The 18693-nt window shown below is 40.2% G+C and overlaps 1 protein-coding gene across 1 annotated transcript in view; it reads left to right on the top strand.

The window, feature by feature from the left end:
* Positions 1-1050: 1050 nt before the first annotated feature.
* Positions 1051-18693, top strand: part of TFAP2D (transcription factor AP-2 delta) — a 58927-nt gene continuing 41284 nt past the window's right edge. Inside the window, exons 1-4 of the mRNA XM_006137022.5 lie at positions 1051-1596; positions 4621-4681; positions 16129-16294; positions 17978-18096. Coding sequence (XP_006137084.2) covers positions 1051-1596; positions 4621-4681; positions 16129-16294; positions 17978-18096 — 892 coding nt within the window. The remainder of the gene's footprint in view (positions 1597-4620; positions 4682-16128; positions 16295-17977; positions 18097-18693) is intronic.

Genomic DNA, 18693 nt, shown 5'->3' with positions numbered 1-18693 from the left:
GTACAAAATCTGATCCAGGGAGCTGCTTTTGTGCAGAGGGAAAATTTTGTTCCTACAGGTTTTTAAGGTGGTGCATGGAAAAGGAAGCGGTCTAATCTATGCAGACACATTGCAAATTCTCTCCTAGATATAGACTTAAAAAATCGGGCGGGGATTCAAGCAGTTTGGATATTTTAATTTTATTTTAATTTTATTTTCTTTTTTGAGAGGGAATTTTATCCTGCGCCTTTTTTTTTCGGAGAACCAAAAAATGTCAACTACATTTCCAGGACTAGTCCACGAAGCAGAGGTATTTTGTGCGTGCGTGTGTGTGTGTGTACGCGTGTGTATGGGTGCATGGGTGTGAGCGTGTGTGCCTCTGTGGTTGTTTCCAGTATTTTTTTTTAAAAATAATCCATATTGGACCGTTACATTTAATTATAATCTGGCTTCAGACACAATTTAAAGAAGTATAGGGCGAAAATTCGTTATGACATCTGTCACCAGCAAGAGCAACTCATTACTACGTTAAAACAGTTGCCACCACGAAACCAGAATAAGACCCCTAATCATATAATGAAGTTGCGGGGAAAATAATCAACTCGCCAGAAAGGGGAAGATGTGGCCAAGACGGAGCATCGCCTTCTTCTGGGAACATTCGAGGGGGGAAATGCGCTGGAGTCGCTAGAATCCAGGGTCCCAAACACAAGAAGGTGGCGGTTCTGTTGCTAGATATGTAAACGCTAGAGAACACAATGGCGAGATTTTCCCCTTCTGGGGGTGAAAGCCCTTCTGTGTGCTGACTTTTTGTTTCCCTCCCTGATAGCAGAGCTGTGATCAGTCTTAGTTTTGTGCTGGTGGTTTTCCCTTTTTTCCCCCTTGTATTTCAGCGCGGTGGATTCCTTTTGCTCTACTGCAATCAGGCAGGTTTGGGGGGGTCCTTTATTTTTTTAACAGATCTGCATGACACCAAGCGCAAACTACCTCCGTACGGCTTGGAGTTGGGCGCTTTTAATAGGGGGGAAGCGATGCAGCAGAGAGGGCCTGGAAGAGTCGCGCACGGTGTTTTAAATGACAAACCTCCAGTTTTGGGGTCTCCTTTTCCCTTCTTCCTTTCAGATACGTCATGACGGATCAAACAGCTACCGTTTGATGCAGCTTGGATGTCTGGAGTCTGTGGCCAACTCAACTGTCGCCTATTCCTCCTCTTCGCCTCTAACTTACTCCACCACCGGCACTGAGTTTGCTTCCCCGTATTTCTCCACTAATCACCAGTACACCCCACTTCATCACCAATCCTTCCACTACGAGTTCCAACACAGCCACCCGGCCGTCAACCCTGACGCGTACTCCTTGAATTCTCTCCACCACTCGCAGCAATACTACCAGCAGATCCACCATGGGGAACCCACCGATTTTATTAACCTGCACAACGCCCGGGCTCTCAAATCCTCTTGCTTGGACGAGCAGAGGCGAGAGCTGGGGTGCTTAGATGCTTACCGGCGCCACGACTTGTCTCTTATGAGCCATGGATCCCAATATGGGATGCACCCCGATCAAAGACTCCTGCCAGGACCAAGCCTCGGTCTTGCATCCTCGGGAGCAGACGATTTGCAGGTAAATAGCATGCGATATACTTTCGCTGGGGCTTCCTCCCAGCCACTTCAGGATCGCTCCCACCCCGATCACATCTATCGGGAGGGAGTCATAAGGACCATTTCCAGGGTCCAAAAGCAAGCAGCGCTCTTGCCGGACAAATAACTGCACACCTGGTTTAATACTGTCAGTGGCTCCGCTTTAATACGTGAGGTTTGGTACACTAATCAGGAGATCTTTCTGCGTATCCCCTCCAAACCCAAGGCGCTCGAAATGACTACGAAATCATCCACCGCAAACCCTTTTCTCCCTTTTGTAGTAAACGGGTATGTTTCACTATCAGAGGGACACGTAAAAACATCCAAATAGACCGAGGGAGGAGAAAGAAGAACATCCGAAAAAGTATCTCTGCTAGGAGATATTTTTTAAAAAAAATCTAATGTGGTCCCGTAGATAGTCTGTAGTTTAGCGACGACAGATGAAATGTTAAAGCAAAAAATATACCATACAATAAAATAAATATATGTCAATAAAAGAATGAAGGTCTTGAAATACATAGGTATGGATGCAGATCTATGTATCTACTTTCTGTCTATTCACTGTATCTCTCTACCTACGCAGATAATAACCTAGTTTATAGTCAACTAAATATCCGGTGCTGTCGATTTAGAATTCATTTCCAGCCGTCTCTCTGTCCCAAGTTAAAATATATTTTTAAAACTGTCATTTATAATTATGCGTATTTTAAAGGTAAAATACAAATACTTTCCCTTAAACCAAACTAAGGAGCCATGGTCAGTCCAGAAGTGGCCAGGTTAAGACGGATTTAAGGGTATTTACTGTGCTTATTTTCCCCCATCCATAGGTGTTAGTTTGGAGAACTAAGAAGCGCCCCATTAAAAAGCTTTTTTCTCCCCATTTACTTCGGAGCAAGGCATTAGTTAGGGGGAAAAATAGTACCAACCAAAGAATCTTAACTGTTCCATCCGTTTGGAGGAGAAACTCCATAAATCTTGAATGTCTACATTTAAATTCACAAAATAATTGCATATTCGCTGGGCATTTTTTTTATATTTTCCATAAGGCTCCCCGTATGTCCATCACCCCCCCCCCCACCAAAATCTGCCATTCACTTCTTAGCCCAACTAAAACCTATTTACTCCTTTTTATAACCGCGTCTGCTGCTGATTTTTTTTGTATCTGTACAATTTTTTTTCTTTTCCGAGCACAAAGCCTTGTATCTTTCAAAAGAGGGGATTAAGAACGTTTGCAAGGCTGTGGACAATGCCTAAGTCCTGTGCAAAAGAGCACCATAGTTTATCCAATTTTCGACTTAGTGCCATTCAACTGGCCATGTATACAGTGTCATCCGACCAAACAACATGGTTCCCTTACGAATAGTAATAATAATAATACAGGATTGATAAAATTCGATTAATCTGGCAGATCCAGATTCATTTTGATTAGAAATTAAAAATAATCAGCTTTCAAAAAACGGGGGAAGGGGTGTTCATTATTTGATCAAAACTCATTTTAAAAACACCCTCGCCCCCCTTGCCTCTTGGCACCCTCCCTTTCACTTATTTTTCACCCCCTTTTTTTCTGGAGAGAAAAGGATACTCTATTGAGGCATAGAATTTGTATATGTGTAGTAGCTTCAAAACACACTTTCAGGCTTGTTAATTTCACGTGGCGTTTAGTGCGAGGTGTTTTGGTGGCCGGCTGAAATAGAGCGGGCAGGAGTCCTACAAACCAAAATTGTGGCCTCCACAGTTTCCCCTTCCCCTTCGTCTTTCTTTTTGAAACGTTCATCAGCATATGCCTCATTTCCAATGCAACAAATGTAAATATACTTCCCCCGCACAGAATGTTAAGTGAAAGTCCAATAGTTTAGAGGGCGGTTTAAGTCAGCCTAACAGATGCAAACAGTCTTGAGGCTGGAGTGGCATCTTTCAGTCCCCTAAAAAGATTTTCCATGGACAACAAAGGAAACTGTCACACCTTTTCCCGTCACCGCTTTAATTTATGCTCAGTCGCCACGTTTTTTTCATATTGATTTCATAATCACTTTAAAGCAGAACACTTAAAATAAGAAAGAGCCTTGAAAAGCAGGGTCTTACAGGCCAGCGCCAATATGGTGAAACTGGGGGAGAGAGCCAGGACTGTAAAGGTTGTTTTGTAAAGTGAGGTTTTTATTATGCACCGGCTCTCCCTCCGCATTTACTTAACTGTTCACGGGCTGTTGAGTAGGTTAACACCCTTAAAGGACTCTTTCATGTCAAATATCTCGTGTGTTTGTAAAAGAAAATGCGTCTTTGCCACATTTCCACTGGGCCAAAAGGTGTATTTTCCCCCACTATTAAAAAAATAACCAATAAAACCACGATTCCATCATTTCCATCGTTCCTACTAAAAATATGTAGAAAAGCGGAATTGAATATAAAATAAAAGAGTAATAGAGCAAGTATAAGCAAGAATCATGCAGAAATACAAAACTCCTCATAGATATACCAGCACACTCACACACACACATTTTCTTGGACGCTGTGTGAGTGTGTATGTGTTTGTACACACAGTGTACGTTTCTGTATACATAGATAGCTGCACTGTTGCTCAGAATTTTTTGTTAAGATAAATAGATATTTGGGGGAATTTTGTGTATTCACTATGCACACTTACAAACAGGCTATATGAGTGTATACAGAGAGACAGTATGGACTTTTCAAATCTATCTATCTATCTATCTATCTATCTATCTATCTATCTATCTATCTATCTATCTATCTATCTATGCAACAATTATGTCTAAATAGCAACCAACCTTGAGACTTATTCTATAATAAATACCTTTCCTAGGATAGTGGAAGATTAAGGGATTATCCTGATACTGTATAGACTTTGTCAGGCAATTTGACTCCCATTTTAGAAGTGTGTTGCCTTTGCTGTTGTTGTTGGCCGAGCTCCGTGTTAAAACAAACGCTGCTTTATTTAAAGAGTTTTGATGTCTGTTTGTGTCTGATTTTTGCTTATTTTTCGTAATTTAAGGGGTCGGTGGAGGCCCAGTGTGGGCTAGTACTGAACAGCCAAGGTGGGGTGATAAGGAGAGGTAAGCAGGTTAACATATTTTCCTATATTTTACTCGTTTTAAAAAAGTAACCCCATGTCTTTCTCTCTCTCCGTTGTGCAGAATATTACAGGTATATTGAAAAAAAAGATGATAACTATGTAAAGAGAAGCACATTAAAACTAATGGACTGTCTTGATGTGCATCAGTAATTTACAAACATCTCATTTCATAGCAGCTATCCGAAATTAAAGGTGAATCGAGGTTTCTGTTTGTTTCACCCCCATCGCCCACCAAATAGCTGTCTCGCTTTAATTTAGAAATGTGTGGACTTTCTAGTGCTTGGCTGTTATATTCTGCAGTCTGATCTCTTATGGGGAGCGGGAGAGTTTGGGAAGAATCAGTGTACTAAATAACTCGGTGTTCCAGACAGGTTGAAAAATTTGTGATTGCCAAAATAGTTAATTGCCTGGATAAAGACGTCCTCTATGCCATCTGCTACTGAAAATACCCTGAATCCAAGTTAGCCGGAAGATTCTGTTCTCTTTAAGGAATATCTTGTTTAGGACTATTTGTGAAAAGTATGTGTTTTGAATAAGAGAAGCAAAGGTAGGCTGTATTGTCTTGAGGCCCATATATTCAACGCCAATACAGCTACAAGCTGTATCCCAAAATAATGCTTATCATAAATATATGCATTCCGAATGAAACGAATATAAGGGATTTGTCAAAGACCCTGTCTCTTGGAAAATATTATTCTTTCCCTTAATTAATCTGCTTCTTGGGGGTTTTTTAAGTCCATTGCTCTTCATCACACTATTAGGTGAGGTGTTACTTAAATCGAATAAATTTTATTATTCAGATGCCGGGACATGCCATATATTTAAATAAAAACAAAATGCATCCAGGATCGAATTGCTACTGAAATTGCATTTAACAAGACAATTTCTAGAATTACACGTGGGGTCCTACACAGGGCGTGAACCGTTCCGATTTCCTTTTCCGCCAGATTTTAAAATCTTATGCACGGAATGAAATTCCCATTTCAGTGGCCAGGAACAAGCGAAATCTTGACCGAGTGGTTGTGGGAGGGAACGATTAGCTCAAAATAAAAGCCGAGGGGGAAGCGGGCTAAAAACTGAATCCGTTTATATTTTAAGATCGATTTGCTTTAAAACATTGTAGCAATAATATAAAGTTTAGCAATGAAACCCAGCACCATAAACACGCCTGGGTCTGTTAGTATTAACGTGGCAGCTGAAAGAACAAACAAATTAACTAAAAAGCAAGTGAGAGGGTAATATTCAAGGCTCTCTGGACTGTAGATGACGGGTAGGGCGGTCATTAACAAGGATGGTGCTGAAAGAACAGCTCCACTAATGGCAGTCGTCCTCCTCTTCCTTCGCTAGCATCTGGGGTTGTTACTGGGGGCTGTTCTATAACATGTCGTATATTTTCCGCCGTTTAAATTATATCCCCCGCTAGGTAAAGTTGCGTTTACTTCTTATTTCGCAAAACTATGAACCAGAGCAGCAAAACTCCAAACCAGTCGGAAACAGGCAGGGAAATTGAGGGGACCATTCCTCTGAAAGGAGTGGAGAAGGATGGTGGGTTGAAACTTTAAGGAGTTGCGGAGAATGTTTGTCCGTGATTAGACACATGGAGGTGGGATGTTGGCAATTCCTACCCATGCGGTCTCTCCATTACAAGGGCATACACGCGCCTGTTTTCCCTTAGTTCTTTCTCCTCTGAATTCAGTTCATATTAATTCTGACTCAGGAAGTGTTTTCGCTTCTGAACCAAAATCGGATCTCTTGGAAGCTGACTCGTTAGCAAAGAGAATAACTATAGTCCCATAGACCGGGGGTTCTGTCCGTATTATTTGTCCGGAAAGAGGATCCGAATATCCGTTCTGCTTACCTCCGGTTTAGTAAATTTCCGCCTCTCGGTTAAGGAGCTAACCAGTTACCTGTGTGGCTGATTATAGTCACGATTTTCTCTTTTTTAAAAGCGATCAAGTTGCTCAAGAGTTTAAAGATCGCTAGTAAAGGAAATCCAGCATGGAAATGTAAAGTTTTCCCTCCACTGAACTAATGCTGAACTGTAGCTACACACAAGTTACCTCTTGGCGATAGGTATCAAAGATTAGTCTATAAGTTTCAAATATATAACAAAATATATGATAAATATGTTGTCCGACTTCGGAAAAAGCGATAGGAATTAGTAATACTAAAAATATCCCATGCTAAGCGCTGTACAGCATCCCATCTTCTCCATCGATATATCTATAGGAAAATATCAATTCTGGAATTCCCTAATATTTTAAATGTCTCATGTCAATTTTTTTTTCTCGTTAATACATATATATCATATATCGTTTAAAAACAAGTTTGGCTGATCTTTTTGGAAAAAGAAAGAAAGAAAGAAAGAAAGAAAGAAAGAAAGAAAGAAAGAAAGAAAGAAAGAAAGAAAGAAAGAAAGAAAGAAAGAAAGAAAGAAAGAAAGAAAGAAAGAAAGAAGTTGATTGATTGATTGATTTTAGGACATAATTCCTCATGTAATTTCCCCTTGAAAAATGTCATTCTATTGTTCTGGAGAGAAGGGGGATCGAAAGGCAATGCGGTTTTCTTTATCAACCTGAACAATAATTATAATAAATACAAATACATTAAAATCCTTCTCCGAACGCAGGTCTGACATTGTAGGTCCTGGCTGTCTGGGACATTGTTTAGTGCCATGATTTTGTGTTTTTCTTTAATGAGCCACGGAAAGCAAAAGACTTTTGCAGGCGAGATAATTACTCGGTAGATAAAATATTTGCCACCAATTCTGATGCAGAGATCCCCATGCTATCACTTTCATTTAATGGTGTGCAGGGTATAGCCCGGAGCTCCACTACTCTAACCATCAGAACCAATAATCTTTACTTTACCTACTGCTCGTGTATCGATAGCTTCTCTAGCCTCGGGCGGCTGCTTTGATATGTTAATATTTCTGAGTACCAAATTCTGCAGAGATCATATTAATGTTGTACATACAGAGCGGGAGCTTTGCCTTAAAGTTGAATATTCACATCGTCTCTTTCAAAAGAAATCACTCGAAGAAATGAAGCTTCTGTTTACAGGGGGCGTCTGTGGGTTTTTTTTTGAATCATTAAAACCAAACCAAACAACAACAAAACCCGGACCCACGTCCTCCCCTCTCACACTTGCCCTAGTGAATGTCTCAGGCTTTCATTATTATCGACTCCTCTTTTGCATTCCTCGCTAGGTTGCCATTTTACAGCAGAAGAGCCTGCTTCGCGTTTGATTTGTGGGGGGCTTGTTTGCTAGTCGCCCCACTTCCCATCCCCCCCTGCGTCTGAAGCACACACCGCTTGGGTGCGCCCCGCTCCAAACTATTTGGATTAAAAAGCCAACACGGTGACATTTGGCCCCCGCCGTTTTATGGAATCGAGATGGCAAACTCCAAAAAAAGCTCGTGTTTCGCTTTGTGATCATCCATCGTTCCTGCCCCAGGCTAATTTCAAGCAGCTTAAATACTGCTATCGCCTCTGGGCCATGACGAGAGAGGGGCCAGGCTATCGGCAGTAGCTCCTTTTCGATTGCCCTTGGCAACATAAAATACAAACTACTTTGAATCAAAACATTTTTGGGGAATTAATATGATCTGAACTCTGCACGTTTTAAGAGATCTGGAGTTTGTCAAATCGCTTAGAGGTGACTGACGTGCGAACGCGGAGGCATTAATGCCTAGCTAGGAACACTGTCAGATCTTATTTGATTAAAAAAAAATCTTAAAAGCTCCAACATCAGTCACCCAAAAAGTCTGCCAATAAAATCGTGGGAAAGACGCTTCCCCCTTCTCTCTTCTGCCTTTTATGTGTTTACTTATGGCGCTGCCTCCGATTTGAAAGGGATTCGAGGTGGCTTGATCATTTTCTCTGATCTTCGATTTTAAGTGGAGACGAAGCTGCAGTCTAATAACGCCTCCCTCATTAAGGGTGAGAGTTTAAGCAAGGGACTCTGGGAATGTTCACACAAAACAAACAGCAAAATAAAGTCCTCTCTCTCCAGTACATTCTGCCTTGTGTGATACATGGGAGGAAAGATAAACTGGATCTTGGTGGAAAGGGTGTTTTCCATACATCCGATCTACAAACTATACGTTGTTCCTGAAAACGGAGAAGACACAGGGAGAGTAATATCTTGTATTGCTTTTATTTCATTTGAATTGTAAACCCCTGTGTAGCAGAATAGTTGACAGGGAATTTATTGTGCTTGCTTGCTTCTGTGACATGAGAGATCATTTTAGTGTCTGTCTCTCCCCAAGATAGGCTATGCTAGTGCTATATTTCTCCACTGCTTTCTTGAGAAGTGCTGTTCTGTATCCAAAATGAAATATAGACGTTAAGAACCCGAAAGAGCAGAATTCAGTCTTAACTAACAAAGGACAAAGTATCCTTCCACAATTATATTGTGAAATTTGGGGCCAAAATAAAGCTTATTTTCTCGAAATACTTAAGGGCAAAGGATAAGAAATGGATCTATACGGGTACCCTGTACTGAAGGATAATATAGTCTATAGAGGAAGATGATTTGATCTTTCAATTAATTAAATTGTTCTCTTTTTATTGTTCCCAGACCCCCCTCCTTTCTCCCTTCAGCTCTTATCTGTTGCAGGAAAACCTTACACTAGTCTTGATAATCCTGTAATAAGTATAATTGTGCCCCGAGTTCTAATGCACTGTAATTAACACTGCTGTCTCTTTTCAAAGGCCAATTGGAATGGCATTAAATCCTAATAACTTGTTTAATTAATGGGTTTCGCGGTTCCAGCAGAGATAATCTCAGACAGACAACAACAAAAACCGGTTGAAGGGATCAACTCTATTACGCTAGAAGGAAGGGCCGGCCATGCGGATAGAGCTCGGCTTTTGGGTTCATTAGGTGGCAGATAAAAAGCCATCCTGGCCGCTTGCTTTTGTCTACACAGGATCTGCAAGCACCTTGTCAGGCTGGTCGGACGTGGAGTTTGTTTGCCAGTAAAATCGCCCCTCGTTGTGTGGAGCAAGTGTCACAAACTAGCCGCTGTTTGTGTACATCAGGCTGTCAGGGAAAGTCTGGGGGAGGAAACCAGCGACCAGTTTCCACCAGAGCTACATGGAAACGTGGTTCCTTGTGGCCTCGGGGCAGGGAAGGAGTTACTCGTAGGCAGGCAGGCCACACACACATACACACACACACACACCGTAAGCAATACAACACAAAGATAACTTCTATTGCATAGAATGGGCCAGGGCACCGTGCACACAGCGCACAGAACACAACACAACTGAACAATCCCACAAGCAGATATGCGCGCAGGACAGAACACATGCCTCTATATAACACACAGCAGTACGCAAAATAAGTAACCCACACAACCGCCGGGGAAGAGGCTCGCACCTCATGCCACGCACTCACAACGGGTACAGCACTCAGACATACAATATGCCAAATACAAAGCCACGCACATGCACACACCAAGAGAAAGAGCCTACAGCGTAGCACAACGCCCAGCAACACACGCAACCCAAAAGAGTGCAAAAGAAAACACAACGGGAGACAAAGGAACACGGTACAACAAAGGGAACACAAAACACATCACACCGCCATGCAAGGTCTCATCAGCACACACACACACACACACACACACACACAGCGCAGCACATAGAACACAAAACACAACAAACGTGCCAAAGTCTCGTCACCAGATACACCCACCCACCGGAGAGCGCACACAGCACCACACAAAACACAACACAGTGTGCAAAAGTCTCATCACAAAATACAGCATGCCAAATTAAAAACAAACTAACTAACTAACAATCCCCCCCGCCCCCCCCCAAATACCCCAAACCCACCTACATTTCCCCAAATCTCTGGCAGGATGAAGCATTAGAACACCTGCAGAAAGATTATTAACTGGCAACTTCTGCTTTAAAACAGCGAAATGTCTTAGGAGTCCTTTTAGACAAGTCCTGCTCCTTTATGACCTCTTTGACAATTAGGGAGACAGGTGAAATTAACAAAGCAAACTCTAGCAATGCTTAGGAGTGATGTACTGAAAGAGAAAGAGAAGGCTTGATTTCTATCTCTGAACATTTTCCTTTGGATCCCATATCATTACAATCAGATTCATGTTCTCCTTATAAACCACAAATCCCTTCAATATCACTGCATGATGATTGCATCCTCCTTCCACCCAGTGTCTGCACTTTGTGCATGTTTGCAGAAATCTTTACAGTAGTGTTCTGGCAAAAAAAACCCCAGCAACTAAACTATCAGAAGCACCTTCATCCCTTTGTTTGTTTTGAATCCGTTATAATGGCATTCTTAGGTGCACTGCTGCCCTATGCCTCCATCAACATTTTAATTGCTAAAATGAGCCCCTCCGCCCCCCACATGACACCTCCATGCCCCTCTGGGTGGCCCTCCCTACATTCTCCCCTCCTCCCCCTTTGCAGGCACCAGTCACCTATCATCTGAATTAACTTCTTAGATCAAGACTTTCTAACATAGGTGCTCTATGTTAGGCTCTTCAACACCTATTTAGGCCTATCTCTTCCTGCTTTGATTTTCAAAAGCACTGACAACTCAGCAGCTCCTACTGAACAAAATCAGATTACTCATGATTTTGCAGTTACACACAGGGTTATATTATTGGCTAGATCGGGATCTTAAACCGCAAAAGCCTAAACAAAACCCACCCTCAATATTTACTGATATAGATATAATCACTTCTGCTGTGTTCATCTCCCTTTTTTCTTTAGTGAACATGAATATTCTGGTAAATAAATTTATTACATGAATGTACATGGAAACAGCATGTTAAATGACTCCCAGAGATATTCACAAAAATTGAATTTATAAAATGTAAAGAAACATGATTGCAAAAGTTATATGTATTCAGTCACAAATAACCCAAAACAGCTCGGATTTGACATTTTGAACATTTATATTGAAGTCCTCTGAAATAAACTACAAACAGCAGTCATTCACAGATATGAATTGCTGAATAATTTGATGAATAATTTTGAAAAAATTCTAAATTGCCCACAATGACTCATAAACTGAAAAGGAGGTAAATTGTGTCAAATAAATCACTCATCATTAGCCATTTGGTCAACTCTATTATTACTTAAGAAAACAAGGATTTACATTTCTCCATTTTGCAATACACTGTACATTTGCTAGATTTTCAGAAGAGGGTAAAAAAATGTTCTGGAAGTTGTCATGAATTATAACCCAGAAATTTATTTTAAAGGAACACATAGATATGAATAATAGAATAATAAAAGAACAGAACTTACTGTTAATCACTTATATAAGATGACTCTAGTGGTTTATGTTGCTTCTACTAGAAAAGCCCTTTTGTTGTTTCTTTAAATAACCTCTATTTGTCTGTATTTAACTTCCTGTATTGTGGGTGCTATTACTAACAAATATTAAATAATATTGCTATTATGTGCATGCTTTTTGCTACAGGTCAGAAACATATTCAGCCACAATGCAGTGATAGCAGGAGAAATATATGTCTCACATTTCTGACAAAGCAATAGAATAGTTTTCTATTGAAATAATAATTAATGTACAGAATTTTAACTAATGGAGGGAAAGGATTTGAGAACACAGATTTATTAATAAATGGACACACATGTGCCCTGTTCAAAAGAGCAAATAACTGCATGCTTAATTTTAAGTATGCCCATGAGATTTAAAATTAAGCATGTGTTTAAATGAAACAGTCTTCATTATTTTCCACCACCTTATATTATTGTGTACATCTTCTGTTAATATTAAAGGGAAACATTTTAACCCCAATTCCCCATCCTGTCTTTACACCTTAATTTACTGACATTTTCATTGTGCTGACAGGACTGACCTGTGTTTCTAGTAAGTTAGTGGAATACATAGTTGTTCCTGCCATTTTTATTTGATGCATTTATCATTATTAGTGGCTGGTATTTTGCACTGTAATGGGGAGAAAAAGTACCATTACTCTCTCACTGCTGGCACATACTTCCTTTTAATGTTAATTTGTCGGCTATTTAGCACAACTCTTGTTAATTCTATTTCAAGAAGTGATGGTCAGATCAGGATTGAAGGAACAAAGTGAAAGCAGAGTCCAGCACAAAGGAACCAGTTTTGCTCTTATTGAAGTTAATGGGAAGATTTCCCCACTTTGCCTTTAGTGGGAATAGGATTGGGCCTCAAAATATTACAGCACTAAAATTAAGAAATCTTTTCCTATTAAAGCACTTAGTTCTGCTAGGAAATTCGTAACATCATCCTCATTTCCCAGTGAAATTCATGGTGGATGAAGTATCAGAGAGGTAGCCGTGTTAGTCTGGATCTGCAAATGCAACAAGGAGTCCTGTAGCACCTTATAGACTAGCAGATGTATTGGAGCATAAGCTTTCATGGGCAAAGACCCACTTTGCCCACGAAAGCTTATGCTCCAATACACCTGTTAATCTATAAGATGCTACAGGACTCCTTATCGCTTATGGTGGATGAAGGTACTCTGTACATTGGAGGATTGGGCCCAGAATCTTCCGTACCTCTCCTGTGTCTTCTGTTCCCCACATTACAGCTACCATTTTTCCCTATTTCCTCTGTTCAGTTATATATGTGGAAATGGTCATGAGGATGATAAATAAGAGGACAAAGTCATGTGGCAATGAGAAAGAATGTAATTTAGTCACATGTATAGGCATGTTCCACAGTGGAAGCTAGATGCTCCATACATCATCCTACTATTACTTCCCCCTATCCATAATGCTTCATCTTGAGAATGGTCCCATTGTCGTCATCAGGTCCATTTGCATAAATAAGGAAAAGTTTGTGGGGTCAGTTAAATAGTGAATGGGCCGAGTCACCCCCAAAATGATTTATGTCAGTGCCTTGCTAGCAACGGTAATCCCATTGGCACCCTTTCAAGACCTCACCGGGACTACTCATGTGAATAACTGCTCACAATCTGCCACTTTACTCATGTAGGGCAGTGATTTTTCATGGGCAAGGTACTACTCAGCATGAGTACCAGTGGCAGCATCTGGTAAAGAACAGCTACTGAGGGGAGAGAAAACTGCTCATGTGACCGAGGATTGCACGGGTCATCTGACATTGATTAAGCTCACGAGAGGCTGAGATTTTTTTTTTTGCCCTGTCCTCTATCATTTCTGCTGTAGCCTACTGCCTGTGGTGGGATACCAGCTAAAAGGACAATCCCTTTGATGCTCTATGCCCACAACGCAGTTTCTGAAGGTGAGCAATGATCCACCCCAGTCGCTGTCATTGCTCTTTTATAGGAAATAATGCACAGTCAGGGCTTTCATTGCTGACCTCGGCTTCCCCTCAACTTCATCTCTTCATTTTAGTATAGTAACTAAAAAAGAACTGGAAGCAAGAAATATGTGCATGCTACAAGATGCATAACTTGTGATCTTTCACTGCCGCTGTACTTGTCCTTTCTGGTCTATTCTGACCTGCTCTCCCTTTGTTTATTGACACTGCTTGGTCCCGTCTGTTGGATTTAAGGGCCAGTCCTAGAGTCTTTATTCTCTCTTGTCCCAAGTGGAAGTATCCATGTGAGTAAGGGCTGAAAAGCAGATTGCGAGAAGATTGCCTGCTCCTTGAGGCCTATTTTTGGAGCAATCTTTGTAAATTCCACCTTCCTCCATGGTGCAGTATCAATGAATAATTAACATAGTGCAATAATTATATGCAACAGATTTTATCGTGTTCTAATTTGCATATTGTTTTCAGTGTTTATATAAAAAACCCTACTTTCGCTGTTCAAAATTTTTGTTTTGAAGAAAAAACACACATGTTCCCATACATGTTCCCCCTCTGTATTGTTTTTAATGGGATTGCAGTATATGATAAATGTGGTTTTAAACATTTTAGTTGTAAGGTATTTACAGCTACAGATTAACGACAAGGTTTTCAACAAGCACAAGTTAAGGACAGAAAGCTAAGGTGGGACCAAAATATTTTCATTTTAAAGGAACAATTATTTATTCAGTGTAAATTACTTGTGCACATATGGGTTTAATTTAAGAAACAGAGAGAAATGTTGATATTTCATTAATTTCAGTACAGTCCCATTGTTTGTAAAACATACAAGGCATTTTCTTCTTACTTTAACATAAACAGATCTCTATCTATAACTCCTCTATACTTAAATGCATGTGTGTGTGTAAATACATTATATACATACAACAATGCTATACTGAAATTTATCAGAGTGGAGAGATCAGCTAAACATCCAAAGCCATCACCAAATTTGCATTGCATTTTGCAACTACACATCAGAGACCAGAAACTTTAAAATGCTCATGTGAAAATGGGCATGGACTTTTATACAACCCAGACTTGTTCATGTACAAACTCCACTGCATGCATGCTTGACTTCTCTGTACAAACACCTAGATGCCTGCTCAAATTTGGGTTCACATACGTAGCAGAGCTTGCACATTAGAGAAGGCAGTTCATAGAAATACACCTTGCACTTGGAGATCATTAGTTAATGGAGGAATTCATCCAAACTCTCAGACCAGCCCTGCAGAAAGCTGTCTCCTGCAGAGATTAGCTTTATTCTTGTGGTAGAAAGTTCCATTGTTCCTGAAAAGCAGAGTTGTTGATCATATTCTGCAACCACAAGCTTTTGGCAATGTCCTAGTTGACTAAACAGATGTTAAGGACAGGGGATATATTGGTCCAGAACTCATCTGGGGATAAACCAGTATAGCTCCAGTGAGTTATGCTGATACACCAGATGAAGGGCTGGCCTAATGAAAGTCAAAGTGGTTGAGGCTTCTAAGACCTCCGGAACCATTCAGATTAAAAAATATACCCTATAATCATTACACATCCATTTCTCCTAAACTAAACAGGACACCAGTGTTCCTGAATGATCTTATATAGTGTTGTAAATGTTAAAATGCAGCCTTTCAGCGGTGTTGGTTATTTACCATTGGAACAGATCTTCAAGGGTGTGGTAAAGGCTCCATCACTTGATGAGTTTCTAACTCTTGACCAAGTGTCTCAAGCAGGTGCTTTAGTTCAGCCTTAAGTTTTTGTCATGCTAGATCCAGGAATTACTGGGTGTTATGCCACAGTAGTCTTGTGCATATTAGACTGGTTAATCATAGTGGTGTGTTTTGGCTTAAAAAAATTTTTTTTAAATGGTTAATTTCCTCCTCCAATTAGACTGCAATCTAGTAGGTCTTCTCAAAACTGTAGAAAGAAAGAAAGAAAGAAAGAAAGAAAGAAAGAAAGAAAGAAAGAAAGAAAGAAAGAAAGAAAGAAAGAAAGAAAGAAAGAAAGAAAGAAAGAAAGAAAGAAAGAAAGAAACTTGTGCCTTTATGCAAAGGAGAACATCTCAGTGACAATACTTTGATTCTGCCTTCTAACCTAAGGCATGTGCCTTTTGTTTTGTAGGTGGCACCTGTGTTGTTAACCCCACAGACCTTTTTTGCTCTGTACCTGGACGCTTATCTCTACTCAGCTCCACTTCTAAATACAAAGTGACCATTGCGGAGGTGAAGAGGCGCCTCTCTCCACCTGAATGCCTCAATGCTTCACTCTTGGGAGGTATTTTGAGAAGGTAAGATAAGGTCAGGTGTAGCAGATTCAAGGTAGTACAGGTACTGTAATTCTTTTGCTTCTAGATTTTTCCTCTGGATCACCTAGATAGAGTAGCTCAGAAAACGGATTGAAAGGCAGCAACTTCTAAGGAAAATGTCAATGAAAACAAATAAAAAATTCTTTTTACCAACATTTTCTGAAGGAAAAATAGACTTTTAATTTAAAAAAATCAAATTTTCCTCAATAAGACCAAATGTTCCATGGAAAGCAGACTCTTTTTGGCATGGAAAAGTTCATTTAGTCAAAAATCTAAACTTACTATTGAAAAAGAATGTTGATGGAAAATTACCCACAAGCCCTAGTCACAGCCCTTATTTAGCCACACAAGGGAATATGAGCGAGTAAGGCCCACTACTCAGCCTTGCTCAGCCTTTGACTCTAGCCATGATGGAGTAAGGTGAGGCTACTTGCCTGATTTCCTATCATGGGACAAAATGGCAGAAAGAATAAGGCAGTGGGCAAGGTCTTGTTTCCCTTCAAATTTCTTACCAGCCAGAAGAGCCGATTAGGTATTCAACAGGCAGTGAGCTGATCTACTTCAACTTACTACAGCTCTCACACAACAAGGGAGAAAACTGGAGTAAATTGTGAGGAGTCTGGATAAGGGGTATGTCAGTACTCCACACTAAACTCCCAACCTCCTTCAATCTAATCTATGCAACTTCAGCTATATAAATAGTATAGCTGAAGTCAACATACTTACTGAACCCTCTTCTACGTGGCAAGGTTGGTGGGGTTTGATGCCAGCTACTTCTGTTGATGCCAGCTACTCTTCTCATCCTACAAGTCTACGGGAGAGTGCTTGGAGTTCTATTTATGGTGTCCAAGCAGACACGATAACTTGACCTCCAGTGGATCCGCCGTAGAGTGAAGACGAGCCCTAAGCAAAAACTACATTTGATGAATGGAATGCTTTGTTTCAATGCTGATCATTTTAAAATATTTTTGAATGGTTTCAAAATATTAAAAATAATTTTTGAAAGTTGTTTCAAACTGGAAAAAAAATTGAAACGTTTTCACACAGAAAACATCAAAACAAAATGGTTCTGTTTGTTTGGATTTTCTGGGAGATGGGGATGCTTCCAAAAGAACAATTTGTTGGAATCAACATAGATTCACAGAATATTTCGTTGTTGCCTAAAATGCATTTTGCACCAGAAAAACTTTCAGCTGATCAATTTTGCCCATTTCTGGTCAGGAGGCTACTTTTAGAGTAGCATCATTTATGTGAAAACTTTTGCTCCAACTGTGTGGATAGTCATCGTCTGGAGTCATTTAAAGCTGGATTCTGGTCGCCGTACCCATGCTGAATATCACCTTACCCAAACGGCATGTTAAAGGGACCACTTTTAGATTAAGTCACTACTCAGTGTGAGTAAGGGAATAAGGATCTGGCCCTGACTGATTTTTCATTGACACCATCAGTGATGGGATAAACCCTAGATTAGCAAAAGGGGTGAATGGAAATTTTAGATTGGTGTGTAATAAACAAACAAGTTGATCTCCTTCAGGAATGATTTTGGAGAACTCGTATGGCCTATGTTATAAAAAAGGTTAGAATAGGAATTTCTGATATTACAATCTAGGAATCTAGGAATAAAATCAAGGTGGGATTTTTAAAAATTCCATTCTCTTATGACAGAGCAAAATCCAAGAATGGGGGACGCTGTCTGCGAGAAAAATTGGACAGATTGGGACTGAATTTGCCTGCAGGAAGAAGGAAAGCAGCAAATGTCACCCTTCTGACTTCCTTGGTTGAAGGTAGGCTATATGATAACATACTGTAATACTTCTGTTCTGTAATAATGTGTTTGCAATGTTGTGGTAGCCATGTTGGCCCCAGGATGTTAAAGAGATGAGGTGGGTGAAGACATGTCTTTTATTGGACAAACTTCTGTTGGTGAGAGAGACAAGTTCTGAGGTCTGAATAACTTGAAATCTTGTCCCATTCACCAATGAGGTTGATCCAACAAAAGATGCTAACCCCTATCTTTGTCTATGTAATCATTTGCATTGCATTGCTGACCCCTTCCATCCTTCTAGGTTTAAATGTCTTCATCCCCATTTTGCATAAAGAGCAAAAGTGACTTGACAAAGTCCATAAGTGAATCACTGGCGAGATAGGAGTTAAAACTCAAGTCTCCTATCTCCCATTCCAGGAGCTTAGTCATTATACTGTGCTTCCCTTCACATTTGTATAATGCTTTCTGCTCAGAGAATCTCACACATGAACCAAAGAAGTGTCATAATGCTGTTGTAAGGTAGATAAGGATTCTATACCCAATCTATAGTTTGGGTTATTTAAATGTTTCCTTTTTGTGTGTGTGTCTTTGTGAATTGCTTATAACTGGTTCAAAA

The sequence above is a fragment of the Pelodiscus sinensis genome, chromosome 3 (assembly GCF_052426305.1).
Source record: "Pelodiscus sinensis isolate ZL-2025 chromosome 3, ASM5242630v1, whole genome shotgun sequence".
NCBI lineage: Eukaryota > Metazoa > Chordata > Testudines > Trionychidae > Pelodiscus > Pelodiscus sinensis.
The sequence above is the reverse complement of the archived record's forward strand: the minus strand, read 5'-3'. Positions and strand labels throughout refer to the sequence as shown.